Source organism: Rhopalosiphum padi, chromosome 1 (genome assembly GCF_020882245.1).
Source record: "Rhopalosiphum padi isolate XX-2018 chromosome 1, ASM2088224v1, whole genome shotgun sequence".
NCBI classification, from domain to species: Eukaryota; Metazoa; Arthropoda; class Insecta; order Hemiptera; family Aphididae; genus Rhopalosiphum; species Rhopalosiphum padi.
Window position 1 is genome coordinate 71,873,963 of NC_083597.1, and position 27,401 is coordinate 71,901,363.

Here is a 27,401-nt window from a genome sequence, read left to right on the forward strand (position 1 = left end):
ATTAGTCTTCGTATATTTTAAATCTAGTAGCTCTATATTATAGGATATAAAGTTTAAGAACTCAGAAGACAGCGAACCTGTGTGTATATTGTTTCGTCTTAAGAATGTACGAGTATACAACATGATAAAATATATACGTTCAGCAGATCCAATTTTGTACCTGTTATACATTTTTTTTGTGTCATTCCTGCCTCCTGGTCATAGTGTACTTGATTTACAAGACGTTTAGACATTTTTATTCACTTGTAGAAAATTACTTGATAAATGTGAAAGTTAAACAACAATAGGTAATAATATTTAATTAATTAGATACATTCTTCAGAAAATGTTAACACGCCTATTTATAAACTGCCTTAGATGACACGTAGGAAATAACTGTCAAAATCAATCGTTGTCATTTTGTCAAACTCATACACACGTTTATTTACTATTTTGTATAAATTATGATTTAAGGGGCAATGATTAGGTAATTTATAATTTCGTCATAGCCGCCGGGATCTATGTGTTAGTTGTAAATGATTATTAGTGGGAGTGAAATACAATGAGGGTACCGGCTGGAGCCACAGACGGATGCCACTCTCGTGTGCGTTTGTACATGTCATAATTCAACAACAATAAAAATTCACCACCTATACGAATTTTATGACAATTTACTTATTGATTTGACAAAATTAAAGTTAGTTAACTTTGTCTGATCTAGATTCTGAAAAAAACATTTTAATTCAGCAGAAAAATGTCTATAAATCATACAAAACATTTTCCGTTTTTAATTTTAATTTTTAATATGATATAAAAAAATTCATATTTTCAAGTTTTTATTTACACTTCATTGCCATCATTATAATATAAGATTTAATTTTTACAAAAGTACGATCTATAGACAATTTTCTGTCGAATTCAAATTTTTTTTCAGAATTGAAATTGGATATCTTAAACTAACTTTAATTTTATCAAAACTTAAGGTCTTTTGAACAAAAATTGTCAGTAATAGTGAAGTCCCTAAAAACATATTTTACAAAACCTGAAAAAAAAACACAAAAAATCTCCGCCCGGACAGGGGCTCGAACCCTGGACCCTTAGGTTAAAAGCCTAATGCTCTACCGACTGAGCTATCTGGGCTTCTGATATAAACATGATAAATCAATAGATTTCAACAAAAAGTACGTTATTATAGATACGTACCTATTTATTATGAGTGATAATAAAATTAAATTTTTTAAACGTTTTGTCTTTTACGTTACAGAAAAATTAAATAATAAAAAGGGAAGAAGTAAGCTACCGGTTTGCTGTACCTATAATAGATGTTAAGTGTACTTCGTTATTGAGGAATACCTAAGTAATTTTATTGAACTAATAATATTATATTAAAAACCAAAGTAATAAAGTATAATATTATTATTGGTATTTGGTGTATATATTTATGATGATTTAAGATAATATTACAACAATACAGAATAATATCATCGAAAATGCTATACCTATTTTGTTATAAATTATAATACAGTAAAATCCCGTTACAACGAACTCCAGGGGACCGAATTTTTTTTCGTTACAACGGAAATTTCGTTATAACGAAAATTCGAATAAGCTCTTTATAAGCCCTGCTTTCCGGCAGAGGACTTCTATGACTTTCGTTATAACGGGATTTTTCGTTGTATTGGTATTCGTTGTAACGGGAATTTACTGTATTTGTATTTTAAGAATTTTAAAACATTATCATTTAAATATGAAAAAATATTAATATTTAAATATCAATGCGACAATGTTCGTAGTTCATACACTGCTTACTGATAAATATGGTTGACAACATTTCGTATCGTACAATATCGTCAATTGTCATTATTGTCAATAGACAATAATTATCCAACAATAATCATATTATTTGATATTTTTGATAATAAATTAAAGCACAAGCTAGTGGAACCGTAATAAATTATAAACATTATACAATAATTGCATTATTGCCAACCACATCCCTCAGTGAACTTAAATACTTAATCGCGAAGAGCTAAAATAGTAAAATGTATAATGTATATATTACTTAACATGGAACAGGACATTTATGTACTTATTTTGCCTATACTTTACGCCGGGCAACACTTAATGTTTACGCGAAGTATGTAAAACAATATATTTTTAATATTTTATATACACCTCCTTTATCAGTAATCTATAACATAATAGAGTATAGGAAATAAATATTTTACAATTATATTTGTATATATATATATGTATATTATTTTTTTGATCATAATAAACTTCTATATAAATTGTTTGCTAGTGTTGCAACTATTTATCAACACTCACTGTTAGATTTATTAGAATATTAATTAGTAAGAAGTTTAAAATAAAGATATGAACTCCGCTTTTTAAAAATTACCTTTTTCTTCAAAAATGAATAATTATTGAATAATTGCTCAGCTCCAGTGCCGTAACCAGGATTTTTTTCGGTGGAGGGGGGCTTAATTTTTGATAGCCAATTATGACAACAAATTAAGTTTGCACTGTATTTCTGACAATATAACTCTTATAATTATACATATTATCAAATCAAGACCAAGTAAGTGTGATAAAAGCGGCGTTGCTTTATCACCACAAACGGTAATTTAATTAATAAAATTATTGTCGTCTAACATTTCTGGTAGGGGGGGTGTAAAGGGGAGGGAGGTAAATTTTTTAATAATACATGCATTTATTATTACAAGTAGAAGTTTTTTTAAATACATTAATAATTTATTTAGACATTTAGTATATTCCAATGGTTAACCTAACCTAACCCGAAGAATTTATTTCATCCGTCCTGTCTTTTTACAATAATACTGCTTACAAAACATTTATTTTTTAAATAGCTGGTATAGATTTATTTAGTTTTTAGTTTTTACCCTAATTATTATTATTTTAATATTTTACTATAATTTAATTTGTTTAATAAATATCATGTTTTAAATAAATGTGAAATAAATATCCGTGATTTAATAAATTAATTAGATAGGTGAATTACACTTGAATCTTGATAATAATTCTCGTTCAATTCGTTCTTATATCGTCCATATCGTTGAGACGTCGAGTTCATACTATTCATATAATAGCACTTGCCACTTTCACGTTTCACGCCACACGACTATTGTACTTTTATGTTTTATACTATTTTTAACTTGCGTTTTTATTTAATAATAAATAACCATTTTATTTTTATTTGTGGAATTTTCTTAGGTTAATTAATAATTAATCATTAATCAATAATATTTGAATCGTGGATAATCCGCACTCCGCACGCTACAATATAGAAAAATATGGTAAAATAAGGTATTTACCGCTCTGTGCCTCTGCTATTATGGTTGTATTAAATTTGAAATTCAATGCTATATATCTTGTATATTATACACGAAGAAGGTCTATATCGACTATATCACCATTGATTATAGAATAGACAATGATATAATCAATGATATCACTAAATATACTTCATGCTATATATTTTTTTATACAGCTATATTTTACATTAAATATTACGGTAAATTGATATATTTGTTCCGAAAATATTACGTTTATTAGGTTTATTATTATAAATTATAATGTTATATATTTTAACCATAATATAAAATATTATATCAAATTATATAACACAAAATTCAATAACATATTTTTGTAAATACCGTAAACCAGTGTAAACAGGTTCATAAATCATAATATATAATAATAATATAATATATAAATAGATAATATTATCTTAAAATAAATCAAAAATGTCATTGTTGCCGCTACAATGTTGCGTTGCGTATAGTAAAATTCATAATAATTTAATATACCTACGTTATATTTAACGTATTAATAGTTTCCACGAATAATATTTTTAAATAATAATAAATTAATTGACATCGTTATTTATCTTCATATTAATAATTTCGTTCACATTTAACATAAAATGTCTATAAAAATTAATTGCCTTTATATATTAAATATTTATCAGATTTTATGGTTACAGTAAGAACTACTAATGAAAAATCTTATTATCAATTTTAAAAACTTAGATATAAAGTGAAAAGTTTTTATGAGTTTTTAACTTTAAAATGTTTGCAATTTTTTGTAGTTTTAACGATTTTTTTCTAATTTCCAACTTCAAATACATTAGAAAAAAAATGTACCTTTGTATTTTTTTTTTTTAAATATTTTTATACAAATGATTGATATCAGAAATTTTATCTTGTCTATCAATATGTAACTTCAAACAGAATATTTTTTTGAAAAGTATATCATCAATAAAAATTGCATTTTGTATTTGAATAAATTTAAAAGAATTTTTTTTTTTACTTATATATGTGATTAATTCGTAATATTCGATACAATCCGATACAAATTTTCTAATTTTTAACCAATATAATATTTATAGCAATATCACAGAACATAATATTGTATAATATACGTCTATGCATGGCTAAACATATATAATAAAATAAACAATATATATATACTTAGCCATGCGTCTATGATTCGAAGCAATAACTTATCGTGGCAATAGGCGTTTTGCCGTTATCCCCTCTGTAACGAGTGTAACGGGTGTGTTTTCTTTTTTTTCTTTTGTGGTTTTTATTTATTGATAAGATGATATCATTTCACCCGCCAATAGCATAGAATTCCGTGCCATGCGCCCATGCTTAGAGAAGTATAGTAATAAATGGTATGGTACTATGTAAAATTGTTTTTTTCATCTATCCAACATTTGAATGTAGTATTATATTCTGTGATGATTGGTAATAAATGTGATTTTTATTTGTAAATAATATCCAGTCTTTTTTGATGATTTTAACTATTACTATTTAGACGCTTATGTATTATTTTTAATCGTAATTACATGCGTTCAAGTAAATCCACTGATAACATACTTAGGTGTAGTACTGAGCGGCCATACGAGTAGCTGGTACTTGCTAATGTTATGTGTGATGTCTCCGTTTGTAGCTGTATACTGTTAATTTTAGAATGTCGTTTTAGAGTTGTTTAAAAATGATGGATCCCAATAATTTACCACACCATGTGTATCTACACAAAGACCACAAGTACAAATTGAAACTTGGTTTTCATGCAGCGCCTAGCAATCCAAAAGCGTTTTCAAAGGCTATTAGAGATGAACTTCAAAATTTAAAGTTTACATACTGTTCTGAGTAAGTTAAAAGTTTATACTGTTAATTGTTATCTTATTTGTATTAAGTGGACGTTCTACCCGCATGTGTTGTTTCTGTCTTACTAACAAACATCATACCAAATTTACATTCAGTAGAACACATTTTGTGATGTGAGCTTTAATATAAATTTCCCTATCATCAAAATTCTTACCTTTAAATTTGATGATAGGTAAATTTACGTTAATATTAAAGTTCACATCACAAAATGTGTTCTGCTGAACGTAAATTTGGTATGATGTACATTAATAAGACAGAAACAACACATGCAGGTATTAATGTCTCCTTAGTTGCATGCAGTTCATTTTTAATTAGTAATTTTGTTAATATTTTCAGTTTAAATGGACTGATTATGGGATTTGGTAAAATAAGTTCGAACGAACTTATTCCAGCTGATATCCGACATTGTATCAGTGTAGTTGTCAATGTTGATGTTTATATATTCAGACCTCCTGTTGGATCTATAATTGAAGGTATGTCATTAATTTTGAATTGGGCTATTTAAGCAATAGGAAAACATTTCAATATGATACTAACATAAGCACTTACACACTTATAAATTAGTTAAATGATAAAAATCTATAACCCCATTTGCTAATTTTAATGTAAACTATCTATTTATCAGTTGTAAATTTAAAATAATTCCTATGTATCTTATATAGTAAAAGTATTTTGTTATTGTTTGTAATCGCTAATAAATTCACTCAATTTACATAATTCAAATAAAAAGAGGTATCATTTATACATTTTAACCATTCTCTAAAAGATTTTCTAGATACTAAAGTTTTGATTTTATACCATTTATATCATAGCATTAATGGTTTACAATTTCATCAATAAAATAAGAGTACCTAATTGTTATTATTAAAAATAATTTTAGTGTAATAAGATGTAGCAAGTCGAGAATAGTTTCTTTTCTAATTTCTCTAATTATGCATTGTTATATTTAAGTATATTTTACTATTGAGATTTCCATTATTTTTTTTTATTTGAGTTATCAAGTATATGAATGCATTTTATTTTCAACTACCTAACAAATATGAATTATGTTTATTTATGGAAAGTCAACAAATCTAAGTACACGAGTTATTTATCAAAAAAAAATGTTTATCGATTATAACAACTAAAATTAATAACATATAGATTCTAAATATTTAATTTTAAATACATATGGTATCTTATCGTATTTGATACCAAGAATATCTTTGAAATAAAATTGTTCACTTATTTTATAGTTTTAGTTTAAATAATCGGTGATCATATAGAAGTTTAAATTTTAAAAGTTGTTTAAATTAATTAGTGATTACTAGAGTTCGGAAGTTGTAGGAGTTGCATATTGCTCTGTATGCTCTCAATTTATAGTAGACCTAGCTAGAAATCTGAAGTATATAATGAAGAGTTAAAAAATTGAAAATTAAAAATGCATATTTTGCCAATTTTAGCTAAAAAAGTGCATATTTCATTGATTTTGTACGCATATTATGCATATTAAATATAAAACTCATAATTATCAACAAAGGTATTTATTGTTATCCCCATAGTCAATTGCAAAGGTAATAACAGCGATATGAAACGCATTTAGACACACTAGCATGCCGAAATACTTATTTGTAGTACTATCTTATCGTCGATAAGTTATCGTGAATATATATTTATTGTTTCTTCGTTTATCGTTACTGTCGATGATTGTACATGATTGAAGAAAAATATTTTTAATTTTATTTTCACCTCAAAGATGTCAAAATGCCAACCAGATATAATTTTTTTTTCAGTTAAAAATAGTTTTTATGTATATTATTAATTTATTAGCAACATCTGATGTGTTTTATTTTTGGATTTAGAATAATTTTTTTGTATATTTAATATTTTTAATGTATATTTTGCAATTTTATTTTATTGTGCATATTTTGCCTTTTTTAGCTCCTACAACTTCCAAGCCCTAATTATTACTCATAATATATTGTCTTATTATGTTCTTTTTAATCATATAGCTGTTTTTTTTTTTTTAGCTATAGTAAACCAAACTAGTGATAATCATGTCAGTTGTTTAGTACACAATTTGTTCAACGTTTCAATAGTACGACCTGAAAATGAACCGTATGACCAGTGGTCAGGATCTAAAATTAAAAAGGATGATAAGATTGATGTTAAAGTTTTATCTTTTGATCTCACAAAAAAACTTCCTCATATTACAGGAGAAATAATTAAAAAGTAATTTTAAACTTAATTATATTAATATTACAGTAAAAATTAATTATACTATTTATGTATTTATTTTGTTTTAATTTGCAGGAAAGATGAATGTCATAACCTTACAGATATACAAGAGAGTTCTCCTAAATCTTCATTCTCAAAAAATGTTGTAAGTGATTCTACTAAATCTTTTAATAAGAATACTGTAAGTCCTTCAAAATCTTCATCAAGTGATTCTGAATCTTCAACTGATATGAACAATATAAATATGCCTAATATATGTGCTGATAAATCTACATCACCATTATCAATTAATACCACTATTAAACATGCAGAAAAAGTAGATCTTACAGATAGTCCTTTAATTTCTTTTAAACTTTCATCAAGTGATTCTGAGTCTTCAGTTGAAATGAACAATATGATAACTAGTTCTAAATTATGTGATGATAAATCTACTAACAAATCACCTGTAACGACCAATACTGTTATACAACATAAGGATACTGCTGATAGTTCTTCAGAATTTTCAGAAAGTGATTCTGAATTTTCTTCTAAAATTAAAGCTATGTTATCCAGTATCAAAGAAGGTGATAAAAATAAACCTACTAAAACATCATCCAGTATTCGCAACAGCATTAACAATAATAATCACATTGAAAGTCCATTATTTAGTTCTACTCCTATTTCAAATTCTGAACATTCAGTAAATAGCATCAATTTGATTAGAAATAAGCAATTCGAACAATTAAAAAAACATTTGACTAAAAAAAGTATTGAAAAAAGAAAGTCATTGGCTTCCGTTAAATTACCTAATCCGTTAGCTAAAAATAAACTTTCTCAATCTTTAAACATTTTAGAAAATAGTAAAAATAACGATAACAATGATAATCAACTTAAAGTAATTGCTGATTCCGTTAATAATAATGAAAATTCAGGTGGTGCTAATAAAATAAATCATAATAATAGCCATCAAAGTAATTCTAATATAATTGACTGTGAACTTGGACAAAAAAACATCTCGGTTAATAATTCATTTTCAAACAAACCTGAAAAATCTAAAAAAACAACTAAAAAACATCAAAAATCAAATGAAATAGTAAATGCCATTTTGAATTCAATTAGTACAAATAAGATGAAACCTAATTCTAATATTACCAAACATTTGGTTAATTCTAATAATGAATGCAGTAAAGACAATCAAGAAGAAAACACAGTGTATACTCAACATGAACATAATTTAGATGAAGAAATGATTAATGATTGCAAAAATTCAAATGAACAAGTAGTTAAAAACTCATTGAAATTAAGTTTGAGTACTAAGAATATTAAAAAAAAAGATACTCCCCAAAAGAAAGATACAGATGATTGTAAAAACCAAATTAAAAATGAAAAATTTAAAAAAAGTTTGAAACCTACATTATCAATGATATCTGATTCGGATAGTAATTGTAGTAGAGATTGTAAATTACCTATAAAAGATTTTAGCCATACAATTGATGTTAATGAAAAAATTGAAAATGAAACAAGTAGCTCTGATGATGAAATTTATTCAAAACTTAAACAAAATATATCAAAAACACAAATAAATACAAGCCATTTGAATGAAAAACCTAAAAATCAATCACTTCTTTATAATCAAATAAATTGTAGTATGGATGAAAGTGATTCGTCTTCTAAACTTTTTTGTAACACATCTAAGTTATCTTCAAAGTCAATTAAATCAAATAAAACAACACATAACTCTATTAATATATCAGAAACCGATAGCTGTAACAAAAGCAATAATAATTTATTATCAAATGAAAAAACAATTAAAAAAGGTAAAAAAAAAAAAAAAGTTAATGAAACATCTGTACTTCCTCAATTGTCCAATGAAATTGTTAATAAAATGGATATTATTAAACATATTTTGGACAAAGATTCTAGTAGTGATAATGAAGTTACAAATCTTAAAAACAAAACTAGTGATGAGAAACAACAGGTTAATAAAAAAAATTCTAGAAAAAAACCAATTAAAAATGTATCAAAACCAAATAAAAATAATGGAGAATTAAATACAGACATTTCGAACCCATTTTTAAAAGTATATACTACAAATGTGACAAGCTCAAGTTCTGATGATGAAACATTTGATGTAAATTTAAAGAAATCAAAAATCAAATTATCTGGGAAAAAAAATGTTATTCCATTAGTAAATGAAGAAAATAAAAAAAATATTTTAATAAATCAAGTATTGACTTCTTTAAAACGTAATAATAAAAAACCAAAGTTATCTGTTTCGCAGACTAACTTAAATGCATCTGAAATTAATGACACAATAACAAAAGATAAACCTTTACTTAATATTAAAAATAAAAAAGATGTTTTAAATAACTTAAACATTTCTATTGGAAAACAAAAACCTTATGTGTCGAATTTAAATATACACCAAAAACATAATTTGTCACATTTAAATACACAGCCTTCTGATGATGACAATACTGATGATGAGAAAGATGTTATAAAAAAAATCTTGAAAAAACGAAAACTGAAGAAAACTAAAAAAGCTGATATACCAAAACAAACTATGAAAATTAATATTCCAACAGAATTAAATAAACAGAGAGAAATCAAAGAAAAATTGCATATGAAATCAAAATCTCCAAAAATTTCAATTACAGATGAAGAAAAGAGTGATAATATAAAAAAAAAGAAGAAAAAAAGAAAAAATAAGGATTTTCTCTTAAACAGTATAATAAGTGCTTTAGATGATTCTTTAAGTGATCATCCTCCTTCAAAAAAGAAAAAAAAAGTTCATGATTTGACTGTTGAATCATTTGATTCTAAGGATAAAAATTCTGATGGTAATTTATCAGAGGTTAAGATAAAGAAAAAGAAAAAATCCAAACATAAAGAAGATGTTAACTTAAGTGATTTAACTGTGAAAGATAAAAAAAAAAAAAAATATGATTCATTATTAGAATCTGTGTCAAAAAATATTCAAGAAAATGAAGACGACAATACATCTGTAAAAGTAACCAAAAAAAAAAAAAAAGTTAAAAGTAATCCTGTTTGCTATGAAACTCAAAGCATTACTACTGACAAACAGAGTAAAATAAATGATAAACTGGAAGATAAAAAAGTAAAAAATCTTAAAAATACTGGATCAAGTAAGAAAAAAACTAAAAAACTTTTGGAAAGTCAAATGAAAAGTTTTATATTAACTCAAGATAATACACATTTAGATAATTTATATAGTTTACTAAGTTCACATTTAAATTAATTCTTAAGTTATAACAATTTTTTATATTAAATGAACTACCCTTATGTTGTATATATAAAGTTTAATATTTTATTGGAATGTAATTTTTAAACATTGTATAATTATTTTATTAAAAATAAACCAAAAGAATAAAAAAAATGATTATTTATGTGTATTTATAATAAGTTAACTTTATGGTTATAAATTTAATATAATATTCTATTTAAATTAAAGTTTATTATAGTTATATTTATCAAAACTGATTTTATCTGTAAATGTATTATATTATAAGGTTTTTATTTTTATTATCATACCTAACCAAGAATCAAGATAATAATTATATACTATTGAAATATATAATACATTTAACCATTGTTCTACTATAATTAACACTGAACAGATTGATTACATGTATTCAGGTTAAGTAACTACCTATTTATACCTGATTGAACTATGCTTCATTATTCATCATGTTTTAATACTGAGTTGCACTCTGTAAAAAATATAACCTATAAATTCCTATACATTATAAACAATTATAATATTTACATACTATTTTGTTGCAAACGTTAGTTTTTATTAAAATATATTTAATTTTAGAAAAAAAAATACTTGTAGAAAATAATAAAATTAAACTTGTCCGAATCACGTATAGGTTAGGTGAAATTTCTAACAAATATTAGGTGTACTAGCCATTGTGGTAATGTATATTGCATTTGCATTCACCTGTGCTAGATATTTTTCATAGTTTGTACTGTATTGTACAGCTGATACTGAATTGAGTGACAACAATGTTCAAAACATACCAATAGTAGTGTTAAGAAACTTAGAAACTTGTAAATACAAATCGTACAACATTATATTATTTATACATAATCTTATAGTATACCTAAATATTCAAAACTACACTTTAATTAAAATATACATCAATTTAAATATATTTAAAAGAATTATGTGTTATAATGTGTGTATAACGTGTATATATATATGATGAACAGACATATTAAGGTCTTTTAAATGTTTTTTGCAACAAAAATGTTGTTGAATGATGATCTATAAATAATAATTGAAATAATTCAATCTTCACAAATGTCACACATGTATTACAATCTGGATATACTTAATAATGACATTATGCCACAACGCAATCGGTAAGTATAGTCAAATAGGTACTATAGATTAATTTGTAATAGATAAACAGTCGAATGGGCGAGCACCGTTCAAATTTCAAACTATGCAACTCGTTCATACTGCATAGACCTTATACTATAATTTTAAGGTTTATGAACTCGTCCAATAATAATTCATGATTCACGAGTTCATCATGACCACGTTATTATTAGGTACCTACAACCAATACCTACGGGTTCTATCGTCGTGCACGTCGATCACCTACGGTTCCGGAACCTGACGATTGGTAAAAAGTACAAGCACACGGTCCTATAGAAATCCCAAGTAAAGACGCGTCCGGCGTAAGCGACGCACTGTCTGACGAACACGTTCGGGCGGCGACTCGGGGCTGTCGAATCTTTCGCATCAGCCCCAGACGACCGTATGCCGCCGTCCGGCGTTTGTGTCGTCTCCTCATCGATGAAGTCCTTAGCGGCGGTAGTCGCATCCACGACGTCGCACTCCATTTCCACGCGAAACGACGGCCACTCACCGGAAAACTGTCTGCCGTACGCCGTCAGATTGACGTCCTGCGGCATCGACCGAAACGTCCATCGTCCGCTCAACCGTTCCAGCGGGCGCGATTGCACCGCCGTCGCCGGTCGGCACACTGCCAAGTCCAGCGTGTCCGCTATTGTCGACGACGACCGGTGTACGTGGTCGTCACAGTAAGTTTCGAAAAATTCTGAGCGCCCGCCGTCGGTAAAGTTGAAGTCGTCCATTACTCTATATTTGTTGTCGGAATGAAAAGTCGACGTATATACAACAATACGAAGTACCTATATTTAATAATATATTACGTGATGTAGGTAGTAGGTACGTATAGTATATTATGTATACAATGTAATTGCTGCATTAACGATGTATAAAATGTACACTTATAAGTATACGCCTACTTACCGATTTAAATTGACATTAGTTTCAAAAAATTGTGTCTAATTACACATTGGTAAGTTCGGGGTACTTAATTAACACATTTGCACGATATTGAAAAAAAAAACAAGACAATTATATGATTGATAAATTAAATTTTATGTTCGATACCGAGCGGCAGACGTGGAAATACAATAAGACATAAGTACGAATTAAAAAATAATTGTTGTTATTTTATATATTTTTTTTACAGATAATTTAAAATAACAATTATTATTATCATTATAATTGTGCTGTAGCTCGTAGTGGTGACATTACAAATAGTAATTTGCCACGGAACAATCACTATGTGCATATACATAGACCATATGTATCGTTATATATATTATATGTGTATCGTAATCGCTCTGAACTTGTGTGATAAATTTCTATAAAACTACCACAAAGAAACCTTTGACCTTTCTGGCTTACTATCTTATTAATTACTTAATTAACATCATCGATAACTAATAAAACATTATTTGGGCGATCAGTATTTCTCTTTTAACGATAATAGATACGTCATGTCAGTATAGGTATACATCTGACATCACGTGATATTCACAATAAAAGCCTATTTTTTATGATACCTATATTTACATATAGCCGTATAGCCTTATAGGGATCTATCATCTATAAATACATTACCATATAAACTAGTTCTGTCTATTCTGATGACAATTAGAAATTTGTTTCAAAACTCAAAATTAATACATTTATTAGTTTATTACTAGTTACTACCTATATACCTAGCCACCTAGGTACTACAAACAGTTGACTTACCACTTACGGACTTACGGTTGGTTCCTAAGAAGTTCATTTTAGTTAACAAAAAATATAAATGTGTGATTACTAGAGTCTGGATTTATATTCTGTTAAAACGTTTGAAATATGATGTTTATATGCAGCTAAAATTGATGAAATATTCCCAAAAATATTGATATCACTAACTAATAAGTAAAAAAAAAAATGCAATATGATTATTGATTATGATTATGAATTTATAATTTATCATTATGTATATAAGTATATCTTATGTTACATTATGCAATAAAAAAAAAATATTATACAATGTTTTTAAAATAAATGTACAATAATATATTTTTCCAAATTTTCCGGAGTAAAGTTAGTACGGCGGTCCGTGATTATTGTCTTATATATAGAATATCCCTTAATATAATCCAACATAACGGAAATATGCTAAAATATTCTGAAATATTCTCTGAAGTCAAAATATGCACTAATATGCAAAAAAAACTTTTTGACAGATTCTACAGGTTATGAAATACAAACATTTCTTACTCCCATCAAACAGCATACGCTTGTTAAAAATATTTCCTTTGCATAAAAATCCGGACACTAGTTATTATCAATAAAGGTATTTGGTAAAAAAAAACTATAATGATTAACAATTAACAATATAGTTAAATTTATTCAGAATATTAAGATTAGGTACATTACTAATTTAAAATGTGAAATTCGTTTCATACAAATATGAACCAGAGTACCAGAGGTTCATAATTATTAATTATAAATATATTATTTGTATTCAATAAATGTGTCACTATCAATTTGTATAATTTACTGTAATTTTTAAGCATAAGGAAGTTTCTGCAGGATGGTTTCTTCCCTTAACTTTTCTTTTTTTTCTTCTTTTGCTTTCAGCATATATTCTTATTATGCCCTTGTCCATAGCTAGATTGTATATTTCTTAAAAAAAAAAATGTAACTATATCAAAATTTAATGAATATATTTCCTAACCATAATTTGGATTTTCTTTTTTATCTGTTTTGATCCCCACTGTAACTCAGTATCAACCAATTCTTGGTGTATGTAAACGAGTCCCGTATATTATGTGAACGCACGGACTGCAGTAAACGGGAACACAATTTCTCAGGAAGGGTGGGCACAGGGCAAAACTGCCCCTAGCGCCTGGCTTCATAATATTAATATGTTAAGAACGGCGTCAACTATTTTTAGTACCAATAACCTAGTATTTGGAAAATGTATTTCCCCAGGGGTCTTAAACTCTTAATTTGTCGCCGCTTAATATATATACCTAATACCTACATGACTATATATATTGTGTATTGTGTTAATACAGGATACAGAGTCGATTGTGATATTTTTTTTTTATCATTTGTATAACTTTCGTCGGATAAAAATTAAGATTTTATTAGTACGTAAAAATGAAAAGTAATAAGTACTCACATAGGTAATTTATAAAATAAATTGTAAGTACCTATACAAATCAAATAATAAGAAATTAGAGAAAAAATGCAACTGCTACATACTTACATTCAAAACAAATAATAGGATTTTATTATCTATAAGCAATTAGCAAATGTTACAAATATATTGTGTACAAAGTTTATTTCATAGGTTTCTATCAATACAAGACGTACAATTTAATTAGTATATTAAAAAAATAAATTACCCATACACGCCTAACTATTATAAACTCACATTAATTAAATTTTCAAAATTAACACAAAAACATTTTTAACCACGCCTGTAGAATTTTTTATTATAGATGGTCCAAAATCTGTAGGTAAGTCCGAAGTGGGAACGATCATGTATATTTTAAAGTTTGTCGGGACTCAGTAAATATGAACTCAATTACTCGATTAGTATTACTAGTATGTTAGATATATATTTTAAATTAGTAGGAACTCAATACTAGGATATACCTATAAAACAACCTCTAACTATAGGAACTCAATTCGTTCTAACGGTGCATCTTAATTGTATGCCATCTCTTAGAGGGATCTGTCCGAATTGCATGCCCTGTATATAATTTTACTAAATAAAACAATTAAGCTTACTTTACTTTACATTTAATTTTATGCAAGCCTTACACGAGCGTACGTTTACAACAAGTTCACCTTTCAATATCATTGCGCAATAACATTTAAAATCATCAAAACATACACGTGTGATAATGTGATATCTTTATTTGATCTAAATTATATTATTATACTACCATTATATTTTATGGTCGTAGAGGCGTACCTCTAACCTTTCTTATATCTATTTTGAATTAATCTAATAATGCTTACAAATGTCAGCTACATATAATTAAGTGACAGACAGATACGCATCATGATGTCTATATGTAAAAGACTACAATACACTATATTATATACAGTATATACATAGGTACAGTTTGGTAAAATGTTTACTTGGTATTTGAATAAAACAAAATATTTCAATCTAGAAACTAAATCATAATCGTTTTTATTTTTATACATGCGTTAAGAATTAGAAAAGTCCAGAAAACAGTTAAAGTTGTGAATGTGCACATTAGTGCTAGTGCAGCATGATAAATAAACTTGTGGGTACACGGCATGCAATTCAGACAACGGACAGACCACTCTATAATGCATGAGATTGTATGCAATTTGTACTTAAAATTTTTTTCAGCATGCAATTCAGATACAGGCATACAGCTCGTTCTATGTATTAGGCTTAATTGTAGTTTGAGAGTTCTCGGAGAGACTAGGTTCGTATGCGGTCGCAATTCCAAATTATTGGTTAACTATTATAGTCATGTATGTATTGTCTGTATAGATAGATAAAACGAGCGGATTTAACATATTATATAGGTAGGTAGGTGTTAGGTACCTATACCTAATGCCTATACTAATTATTGCTTTTAGAATGCTAGTTTAATCAAATAAAAACGGCTCACCTTGAAATATGACAGTCAAGATAACGGACAATAAGTACCAGTTACTATTTAGTATTTAAGTAAACATATAAAAATAAATTAATAATAATAGTTACCTGTATCTTTTTATCTATAACCATTAACCATTATTATACTATTTCTACTGCACGGTAATTTAAAATGACGTAAAAAACTACACATTAATGAGAATAAAATATATATATTTTGTATAGGTACTGCTTATTTATTTCCAAAATAATGTTTTGAAAAGAAAATTTTAACGTGAGAATCTTTTTTATAAAATCGTTATTCGTTTCTACTTTTATAAAAACTGATAACTTTATATTATATTTTATATTATTACAACGTTAAGATTAATATTTTTTTTTTTTAGAAAACGTTTCTAACAACATTATTTTATTACTATATAGATATATTGTCAATATATAGTTTATGGTCTATACTGTCCTAAATACGCGTTACAATTTGGACACGTGTGGTTGACAACATTACAGGAGTGCAAGCAGCAAGGAATTAGACAACATCCAAAACAACATCTAAAAAAGAATATAATTATACATATACAATTAATCACTATCCGCTCATACAATAAAAAATATTTTTATTCTGTAAGAATAATAATTTAATAAATAATAAAAAAAAAAATTAAGTCTCCATTTCGGTTTAATGCTTACCCACAGAAACTTAATAGTATACAACTCCACCAAGCAGCAGCTTTTGCTTTCCTAGAAGTACTGGTAAATATTGACTGACCACATGAAGTGCATATAATTGGAGTACTATCAGGGCCTAGCGGTGGTGCAAGTGCAGGCGATTGGACCCCTAACAACCACAAAAAAAAAAACAAAAATTAAACTAACCCTAAAATTATTATATAATTTTAATACGAAGTGATTATTTTATCATTAAACATTCACTTTTTTCAAATATTTTAGTTTCATACTTTTTTAAAACTATATAGCATTTTTATTTTTTTTACCCTTATATATTTAATTGTGAAATTATTATCAACTTTTGGTTTTCAAATGGCAACCTATATATTTAAAATGTTATATAATAGTATAGGGCTATTTTTTTTTATGAATTTTAAAGTTAAAATTATTATTTTTCATTTAACCATTAATAATAGCTGTTTAAAGTTGAGTGGTTCGAGGATTTTAGGTGTTCGTCCTACAGCCCTATAGGCTACAGGTTATTAAGGCTGTGAGGCGTTAGTAATTATACAGGTACAAAGTTCATCTCACGTCGATAGTCAATAACGAGTAATTATTACTTAGGTGTAACTATATTTATATCAAACATGAAGTATTATAAAAACCCAAACCACACAACTTTAAAAACCTATTTTCGCTAAAAAATTAACGAAAAATAATAATTTGACTGTTAAAATTCATAAAAGAAAATAGAAATATTAATTTAGTACATTTTAAATGTAGGTTGGCATTTGAAAATCAAAAGTTGATATTGGTTTTACTATTAAAAAAATTTTATTTAAGGGTGAAAAAAGTAATATAAAGCCGTATTAAGTAAAATCTATATCTATATATAATTTTATTATATTATTATTATTATAACTATTATGTTCATCTATTTGATACGACCACAACGATATATTCACATAATTTTACCCTTTCCCTAATTTTAAATAATATTTTAAAAAATGAATCTATTTATATGATTGTGTTAGTATTATTATTATTTTTTTTTTTTGAGAGGGAGTGATCTCATAAGAGAATGCCTATTTACAGCAGTGGATTCAGCGGAGGGCCCTTGACAGTTATAATATTTGTAAGGCCTAACATAAATTTTTAAATATTAGATGTTTACAAAGTTATATAATATGAAAAATTCTGCCCCTCCCCCCAAGAAAAAAAAATCGTAGATCCACCTGCAATATAATTTACCTTCATTAATTTTTATAAAGGCTTACTTAAACATGTGTTGAGAGTGTAATTATATATTTTTCTTACCCATATTAAAAAATAATAATAAATGATTCTGTAGTACTTATTGTTGACTATTGTTAGGTAGGTATTATATTTGTATACATATTTTGTAGAACATAAGAACCTAAAAAGATTTATATTGCAATAGGCATACATACTATGATGGAGGCCAAGGGATTTGAGCACTTAGTTTTTACGATAAAGGAGCAAAAATATTTATTAAAAGGGCCGATCAAAATGTAGCTTCCCATCAAGTAAAACCACTAAAACTTTAAATATGCCGAGGGAAGGTCCCCAATACTTAGACAATTTAAAAATAAAACACATTATTTGTTTCGATTTTTATAAAATTATATAAGTATGTAAAATAAGAAACACGAAAAAAATTATCACATAAAAAGCAAATTAGCCAAGCTAGTTTTTTACTTACATTGAATATTTTGGGGAGGGATTGATGACATAATTTATCTTACTTTCGTGTTTAGAACAGCTAAATTTTAAGCGTAAAATAAATAAAAGTACTTACTAGCAGACAGTAATAAGTACTACTATTACTAGCTATATTATATTAATAATATTATGATTTCTTTAAAAAAAAAAAAAACTATATGTATAGGTACGTGTAATTATTGAATACGGAATAACTGTGTCAATATCGTACGAATAACGGATCGCGTTTGAATGCATTCGTCACAACACGATAATTAGATAATTGATAAAATGATAAGTGATGACAGGCACATGCGCGTATTTTGCAATGATATATGTAATATCTAAGTTATCTTTTTATTTATTTGTTTTATAAACTTAATGGAGCAATGAATATATTTATTTATTTTACAATAATGTGTGTTTTTTTGTCTGTATACACAATATTTTTGCATATTTTTACGAAATTCAAAACTGTAGCAAAATTTAAAAAAAAAGTATAAAATAATATTTTGTCGAGTAGAAAAATCAAAAATCAAATTTGTAGGCACTAAATAGTAAATGAAAAAAATATGAGATAAACTTAAGATTAACTTGATGATATTTATCAAGACCTATCAATTTGAAACCTTTAAATATGACCCAACCATTTCGGTTGACATTAAACAATGTTCTCTGCAGTATCGAATAATACATTGACAAATAAACGTCACCGCTTCACTGAAGATAAATTAGAAATGCATATGGTTATTTATTTTAATAATAAATAAAATGTAAAAAAATATATTAATTTACAAACTTATAATCTCCTTTTTTACAATATTTAAAGTATCAATATTAATATTTCTATTAATATTGTAAAAATGAGTGATGTAAATTATTAAAATTTTCTAGTTTATACTTGTTATATATTTTTATTGTAAATTAAATATAAAAATATATTAATTAACAATACCTTTTTTTATAAAATTAAAATATAAAAATGTATGTATGTATATGAAATATATAATTATATTATATGGGTTATATTCTAATATCCTTAAGAGGACGCTATATATCCACATGTGTTGTCTCTGTCTTATACACGCGTAACATAGTTAAAAACTGTTTTGCGCGGGACAACTTTACTCCCTCGATATTTATATCAAAATTACCAAAATTTTAAATCGCATTGAGAAGAACTTTACCTGTGTTGTAGCTTTTTAATTTTTTTGATAGTAATAACCAATAATTTTTAATAATTAAATGAAAAAACCAAAGTTCTCAAACAGATAACTTTAATTGCATTGTTGTTTTGATTAAAATATCGAGGAAGTTAAGTTGTCCCGCGAAAAACAGTTTTTTAACTATGTTAGGCGTGTATAAGACACAGACAACACATACGGGTATAGCGTCCTCTTAAGAGGACGTTAGCGGCGCACTATTTGTTTTCTTTCTCTCTCTCTCTCTCTCTCTGATCCACGTGCAACATGGCCAATTTGTGTTCAGTAGAACCAACTTTGTGCTATTAGATTTAGTATTAGAATGATATGACCTATTAACTAATTTAAAGATAAGAAATAAGCACAATATATCTATGCAGTGTCGGTAGTACAAACTATATATGTACGTTATATAATAAAATAAAAATGAGATATGAGCATTTTTAATTGTAATAATTTACATATCTACTTATAAGTTATAAGTCAAAAATTGAAATATTGTAAAAATCCTAACGTACAAACACAGATAATGATTTTGGATATACTATTAGTTTATTCATTCGTTGATCCACTCTAATACTAAAACTAACATCAAAAGATTAATTTTATTGAACAAAAATTTGCTATATTGCACGTGGATAAAAGAAAGAAAACAAATAGGTAGAAACACTTGTACGCGCAGAACCCCACTTAAACCTTAAGGTGATTTAAATATAAACCTTCACATTTTATAATCATTATCTATATAACTGTGGAATACCTATTAGGTAATTATTATATCAGAAAAATGAAAATGTATCAATAGGTATTAGGTAATGAAATATAAAAATTACTAACATGCATTATATATTGAATAAATAAATAAGTTAACGAAAAACAATAGCTAAATACCCATAAATTCTTAAATAAGCGACTAATAATTATAACTTAATAGTTTATAAAGTACAATGGAACCTTCGATTAATGAAACTCTTTAAAAATATATTTTTATGAAACTACGAAATTGTCATTCGAAAACGTTTCTATTGAATTAATTAAATTAATTTTATATTATTATTCTACAACACATTTATCCCCACCTCAAATACAACACTGCAATTATAATCTATGAATCAAGGAGTGATAAAAAAATCTTTAAGTTTATTATTGTTAAATGATTCCTAAAAGACACCAACAAAACCAAATGAATTTGGACATTGAAATTCAATGCACCTACTTACATCATTTTATCACTAAAACAGGTATACCGTTCTTCATTTGACTTTTTATTTTTTTAGATATTACTTTCAGATTTATTGATTATTTCATTTTTGCACATTCTGGTACATTTTTTAAAAATAGCATACCATTAAACATTTTTTCGTGCATAAAAATGCATATTTAGTTATTATTGTCGAAGATTTCACTTAAATTAAATATTTTAATCAAATATTATAATATAAAATAATACTTACCAAGACACTGGTATTATGTATATACTGTACATCGCACACCTAGATGCCAGATAAAAAAAGTTTTCGCTGGCCGAATACAGTTAGGTATATAATGCTATAAATTATCATATTATTATTTTAGATATATACAAACATTGAACCAAGCAGTCCTCAATTAGATGTTGAAATTTTGATGTTTATTAATAAATTGTATTATATTTTATTTTTTTTATTTAATTTTTTTTTTTTTTATTGAAACATTTTATGTATATTTTTGATTTTTTTGGCATATTTTCGTTTTTTTTGCGCATGTTTTTATTATATTCTATGCATATATTTACATGCATATTTTGCCAATTTTTCCTCCTATAACTTGCCATAATTCTTTTTTATAATTCAGAGAACATAAATTATTTATGCATAATAACAATTTTTAATAGATACTCATATAGAGTTAAAATTAAGATTAATTAAACATTTTCTGATATTTTAAGGATAAAATAATTATATTCTATTGTTATTTGTGTTCGTGTATATTGGCAAGAAATATTTAAAATATTTTTGACCCTTTCTTTTGACTTTATAGTTTTCAATATTTATTCTAAAATAATGATATTGGATATCACAGTTTGTAAACAAACTACTCTATTTTAACTATAGTATTTAACGTTTTCAGAAGTACTTACATTTTAAAAAATATAAATTAATACATCTCTGAACAAATTAATACTTCTATCATAGTAAAATCATTATTTTAATTCATAAACAAAACAATATACATTTTACAAACTATAATAATATTAAATTGGTGTAGAACAGTAGGTAATAATAAATACAAAAAGAAAATATATTTAACATCATATCATATTGTTCAATTAAAAATATTTATTTTACATTATCAGTGGAAAAATAATATTATGGTACCTTATTTTTAAATACACTGCTACCATATGCTTGAATATAAAATAGAAAAATAAAAAACACGTTATCTTTTTTTATAGAAATATCATACTATATGAAAAATTGAAAATTACTTTTATTCAATTGTCGTTTTTAATAAATAAAAATAAAAGTAGTTAAAAAAATTATGGTACAAGCGGTACGACTATATTGTTGAAGTTTAGTTTATGGTGTGTACTGTCCCAAAATAGTGTTACATTTTGGGCACTCATGGTCGACAACATTGTAAGAGTCCATGCACCAAGGAATTAAAGTGCTTAAAAATATAATATAATTGTACATAGAAAGGGTTAAACACTATTTGCTCGTTTAAAAAAAAGCTTTTAATTTAGTAAAAATACTAAACAATTATAAAACAATACATGTATACATTATACAGTGTGAATACGGTGATTGCAGGTAACACTAAATATTTTGACCAGATGACTTTGTATTGAAATTAGTTTTTTTTTTTAGATCTAGGAGGTATTAAAATGAAAATTAACAAAAATAAAAAAAATAAATGATCATCCGACCAAAATATTGAGTATTATCTGAAACTGTGATCATACTGCATAAATAAAAAAAATGTTGACAAAATTTTCTATAATTTTTAACAATAAAAATTATAAGTTTTGTAATACTTACCCACAGATACTCGACAGTAAACAACTCCACTTAGCAGAAGATTTAGCTTTCTTTGATGTATTTGTACGAATGTGTTTGTCACATTTAGTGCATAATGTTGATATACTTTTAGGACCCAATAGATGTGGTATTGTAGCTGGAGGCAATTGAGGCCCAAAAAATAGAAATAAAATTGAATAAAACAATCATGTCTTCACATAGAACCCTAACTGAGCTAGGTTACTAATTCCCGAATTCGGTTAAAATCCGTAGTGCGCGTTTTCCTTTTTTTTAGGCGCACTATTAAATATTCGTTTAGAAAGCATATTTGTTGTACCTATATTAATTATTAATAATTATATTTACATATACGATGTTTATTTACATTCCATATAATTTGGGTAAGTCAAATTTAAAAAGGTGGATATCTTTATAACAATGTGATTTATACTATACGTAGTCAATTAAATAATAATACATTGAAATATTTACATCATTATTATTTATTTACTTTTTTATGTTATAGTATATGTCAATGCGATGTTGAGTTACATTTATTATTACAATATTGCTAGCTAGATTCTTTTTCTTTTTTTCTTTTATGGGGCACTTTCAGTATAGGTCTTCCGGCTTGTACTCTCTTTGAACCTAAAGTAAATTTTACTTTCTTCTAGCAAAATATTAATAACCTAGGTCAGTACTCATAAATAATTATAACAATATTAATTTATAATTTTCATTCACAGTAATAGAGTATTAGTCTCTGAGTCTATACTCCATTTCTTGAGAGAAGGTACACGAGTAGGGCATCCATCTACCGCTTTCAATAGCACGGAGGCCAGGGGTGCCATTTAGAGGGAGGGTAGAGTATATTTTGGCTCCCCTATTTTTTTCCGAGTCTTATTGGTCTGGATTCAAATTTACAATGCGCCGACGGCGCACGGGCGATGGCCTATCGCGCTATGAGTAAAATTTAAAATGTATTATTAATTGTTATGAATACTATATAATGCTTAGGTATAAAATATAAATTTATAATATAATATTGTTATGTATGTAGGTAGATAGGTAATAAATAATAATGCATAATATTTATTATTTTTTAGATTCTTATTAGATTATAGCATGTACTATTATACGTATATGATTATTGATCAAAGCTATTTACAACTTTCCAGATAATGTTTTTTTCGTTAGTAGGTATAAATGCGGTATAACAAAATATAGTATAAATATATAATAGCCAATTGGTACGTATCGGCGTATGTGGGTATTCCATTATACAATTATGCTTGTAATTCAGAATAATTCTATATTTCTATGGTGTCGTTACAGACTACCTACGATTACATTTAGTATAATATTATATCTTCAATGGGTGACAAACGATTAAGTGATTTAATGGTCATAATAGCAATAGAAAAAAAAGATGCTAATAAAATAGATTTAGACGAAGCAATAGATAGATTTTCTAAAATAAAAACTAGAAGGTATAAGCTATAGAATAGCATAATTAATTTAAAAAACTAATTAATTTTGTATGGAATATTGTATTATTATTTATTATAATATGTTAATAAATAAATATAATATATTAATTTTATTTGGAATAAATATTGCATTGATTAAATGTAAGTATCTATACTAAATATTTTTGGATCCATACCAAAAGGCAAATAAATTATTAATGAATAATTTGAATTCATTAAAATATACCCTTCAAGAGTTTAACTCCATACAAGCGACTTACACACAAACCATATCTGTATTGACTGTATCTACTATTTTGAAAAAGTGGCCTGCTTAAATTTTGGCACCTCTATTATAAAACTCAAATGGCGCCACTGACGGAGGCTAATGTCAGCCATTCTTTACCGCCCGACGGCTAGCCACTCCGCCCGAAAGTTGTGCACCGACGAAAAAACGTGTACCTACCTTCTCTAATGAAACGGAGTATATAAACTACATTTAATTAAATGTTAAAAATATAAATAAAGAATATGTAATACATATAGACATACAGTGGAACCACTCTAATCCGTCACCTTGAAACTGAGAGTATGGACGTGTGGTTAGAACACAGAAGAAGTCGTATTATCAGAAAATATTGAAAAAAGGATTTACAGTATGTAAAATATTAAATTGTATAATTTACTATTTATACGAGTACATTAATACTAAAAAATTGAATGTAAGCCTATATGGATATGTATTATATAGTAAACAATTATTTAGAAGTGAAATATAATATATTATACTTTTTTTCAGTTTATAACGACGACGTTGAGGAAACAGCTTTCGCAATACTTTCGCGAGATAAATTATATTTTATAATTTTGTATGCATACCCAGTACCATAGATTAAATATATTTAATCTATACCACTACCGACTATACATGTTTAAAGCAATATACTAAATACCTATCGATAATACGACTATATACGAGTAGCAGACTAACCGATGGTGAACGAGAGGTTCTATTGTAATTATGGGGGGGTGGAGTGGCCCCGGACGCCATACGTAAAACAAAAAAATTGGAATTTTAAGATTTTCGGTGAACAACTCCGTGGTCCACTGTCTACCAGCCAAGCCCGGATTAAAGGGTGGCAGGGGCCAGAGGGACATGGCCGCGTGCCCACAACGGATAACAAACAATAGTGGGCCCCTGGTGAATAGTACGTTTTATTTTATTAAGCCATGAAATATTTGGATATAATAATAATAATAGTATATTTCGTATATCAAAAGAAACATATACAATTATATTATTTGTACAAATAACATTTTTATTTTTGTATTTGAAAAAGTATAAGAAATAAAATTATAAATATAATTTTTTTTGTCTGAATTATTTTTATTTGTGGGTCACCAATATTTTGATTATGGTTATGGGCCCCTAAAATTGTTTGGCCCTGAGCCCAAAATTATCTTACTCCGGGATTGCTACGAGTGCATACAATTTTGGGCCATTTGATAATTAATAATAATTATTATAAGTACCGTTTCTTTCATTTGAATATCACTGAAGTACAAATACTCCATTAGCTATGATAATTTTAGTAATGTAATAGGGTATATATAATTGTTAGAGGAGGTAGGCAAATTCGGCATTTCGTATCTCACAATACTACATACGTCACTACATATAATATCATTCCTACCGGCTTGTAATATCATTAAAAATTGTCTAAAATGTGGTTCCGGCTCAATTACAATTATTATAACTTATAAGCTATTGCATAATTACAATATATTGTAATATTGTAGGTATAAATATTAATATAATATTTAAACCGAGAGAACTATGACAATAAAAGGCATAAACAAATCAATAACTACGAGTTTTTAATTTTTATATTATACTCACAGTGAATTTGAAGCTGAGACATGGTCATTTCACTTATATCTACACTCATCTTTTTTTAGTACCCGTATTGTTCAGTTTAATAAAGATTTAAAGAGAAAGATAACTTAATCTCAAAATTAATATTGCGTTCGGCAAACGCAATTCAATCTAAGTATAATATAGTACTGACTAACAATAACTGGCTGCCTGCCCTTAAAGAGCAGTACAATGTAGATCTAAGATGTCTTCACTAGTCACCACTCTCCGCTGACGGCGTAACTATACGTAGGTAGTTATCGGACGACGACACAACGGACAATAAATGTACGCCGTATAGACGTATACCATGTGTGTACTGTGTAGTGGGGTACTTCTTGGTTGTTGGACAGTCTAAGCAGTAGCGTACGCAGATTTTAGTTCGGTTAGGGTTTTCACTATGGATTTGTCAGAGACACGTGGGGGGGCTTTGCCTCTCCACGCCCTCCAACACTTCATGTATAAACTGGTAAATATTACAAAAATTTTATAACACACAAAAATTCCTATTTTGATATTAATTGTTTTCTCTTATTCTCTTAAAATATAAAATATTTTATAAAAACATATTATATAATATATGTAATATGTATACTATAAACAAAATTAAAAATAACTAAACAATATTCATTTTTTTGAAAAAACTGAATTATGAAACATATTTTCTTTTAGCACTCATATATCATAATATTTATAAATGGTAGCTGAATGCCAAACTATAGTTACAACTTGGTAGTTTAAACTTAATAGTCATAAATTATAATTTGTAAATGTTAAGTCAACATCAAAGTGCCTTGATAAAAATTAAGTTCATTCAAAGTTTTTATAATTTATTATCAATAAAAATTTTATATCTAATCAAATATTTGAATAATGATTTTTCTTATGATATGAATATGGCGCAGTGTTGCTGTGATAGCAGTTTTATAAAAATATTATTAATAGATCTATCGTCTATTCAATAGACTCTATGGTGTAAGCCCCGGTTATAAGCATGCTCATTATCTTAATAAGTTCATAGTTCAGCTAGTTTTTTGTTCAAAAGACCAATAAACA

General features: G+C 26.7%; 3 protein-coding genes and 1 non-coding gene across 6 annotated transcripts; 1 reads left to right on the forward strand and 3 right to left on the reverse strand.

Moving 5' to 3' along the window:
* Positions 1-1,046: 1,046 nt before the first annotated feature.
* Trnak-uuu (transfer RNA lysine (anticodon UUU)) lies at positions 1,047-1,119 on the reverse strand. The gene has a single exon. It is a non-coding gene; the product is annotated as a tRNA-Lys (tRNA).
* Positions 1,120-4,611: 3,492 nt separating this feature from the next.
* LOC132932071 (putative uncharacterized protein DDB_G0282133) lies at positions 4,612-10,770 on the forward strand. Of its 3 annotated transcripts, none has more exons than XM_060998269.1 (5): positions 4,612-4,678; positions 4,990-5,159; positions 5,514-5,650; positions 7,187-7,388; positions 7,470-10,770. In XM_060998269.1, exons 1-5 carry the CDS (start codon positions 4,676-4,678, stop codon positions 10,630-10,632), a joined length of 3,675 nt encoding a protein of 1,224 aa, XP_060854252.1. In that variant the 5' UTR covers positions 4,612-4,675; the 3' UTR covers positions 10,633-10,770. The 3 variants fall into 3 exon arrangements, with proteins under 3 accessions (XP_060854252.1, XP_060854255.1, XP_060854253.1); XM_060998272.1 differs by having other exon boundaries at positions 4,664-4,751; XM_060998270.1 differs by lacking the exon at positions 4,612-4,678 and adding an exon at positions 4,691-4,918.
* Positions 10,771-11,523: 753 nt separating this feature from the next.
* LOC132931971 (uncharacterized) lies at positions 11,524-12,849 on the reverse strand. The gene is made up of 2 exons (XM_060998115.1): positions 12,682-12,849; positions 11,524-12,560 (listed from the first exon to the last, which is right to left on the reverse strand). Exon 2 carries the CDS (start codon positions 12,501-12,503, stop codon positions 12,000-12,002), a length of 504 nt encoding a protein of 167 aa, XP_060854098.1. The 5' UTR covers positions 12,504-12,560; positions 12,682-12,849; the 3' UTR covers positions 11,524-11,999.
* A 9,408-nt stretch (positions 12,850-22,257) lies between these two features.
* LOC132918218 (lipopolysaccharide-induced tumor necrosis factor-alpha factor homolog) lies at positions 22,258-26,639 on the reverse strand. Its single transcript, XM_060979352.1, has 3 exons — positions 26,331-26,639; positions 22,983-23,118; positions 22,258-22,611 (listed from the first exon to the last, which is right to left on the reverse strand). The coding sequence occupies exons 1-3, from the start codon at positions 26,377-26,379 to the stop codon at positions 22,521-22,523; spliced, it is 276 nt and encodes a 91-aa protein (XP_060835335.1). The 5' UTR covers positions 26,380-26,639; the 3' UTR covers positions 22,258-22,520.
* Between the last annotated feature and the right edge of the window lie 762 nt (positions 26,640-27,401).

What these genes read in the sequence shown, in the direction of transcription:
- LOC132931971 (XM_060998115.1), bottom strand. Translation starts at nt 12,503, where the DNA reads ATGGACGACTTCAACTTTACCGACGGCGGGCGCTCAGAATTTTTCGAA.
- LOC132918218 (XM_060979352.1), bottom strand. Translation starts at nt 26,379, where the DNA reads ATGAGTGTAGATATAAGTGAAATGACCATGTCTCAGCTTCAAATTCAC. An exon ending in GTCTCAGCTTCAAATTCACT is followed by an intron (nt 23,119 to 26,330) that starts GTGAGTATAATA and finishes AATTGCCTCCAG; the next exon opens with CTACAATACCACATCTATTG. An exon ending in TTACTGTCGAGTATCTGTGG is followed by an intron (nt 22,612 to 22,982) that starts GTAAGTATTACA and finishes TATATTTTTAAG; the next exon opens with CACTTTAATTCCTTGGTGCA.
- LOC132932071 (XM_060998269.1), top strand. An exon ending in AAGTTTACATACTGTTCTGA is followed by an intron (nt 5,160 to 5,513) that starts GTAAGTTAAAAG and finishes TAATATTTTCAG; the next exon opens with TTTAAATGGACTGATTATGG. An exon ending in ACAGGAGAAATAATTAAAAA is followed by an intron (nt 7,389 to 7,469) that starts GTAATTTTAAAC and finishes TTTAATTTGCAG; the next exon opens with GAAAGATGAATGTCATAACC.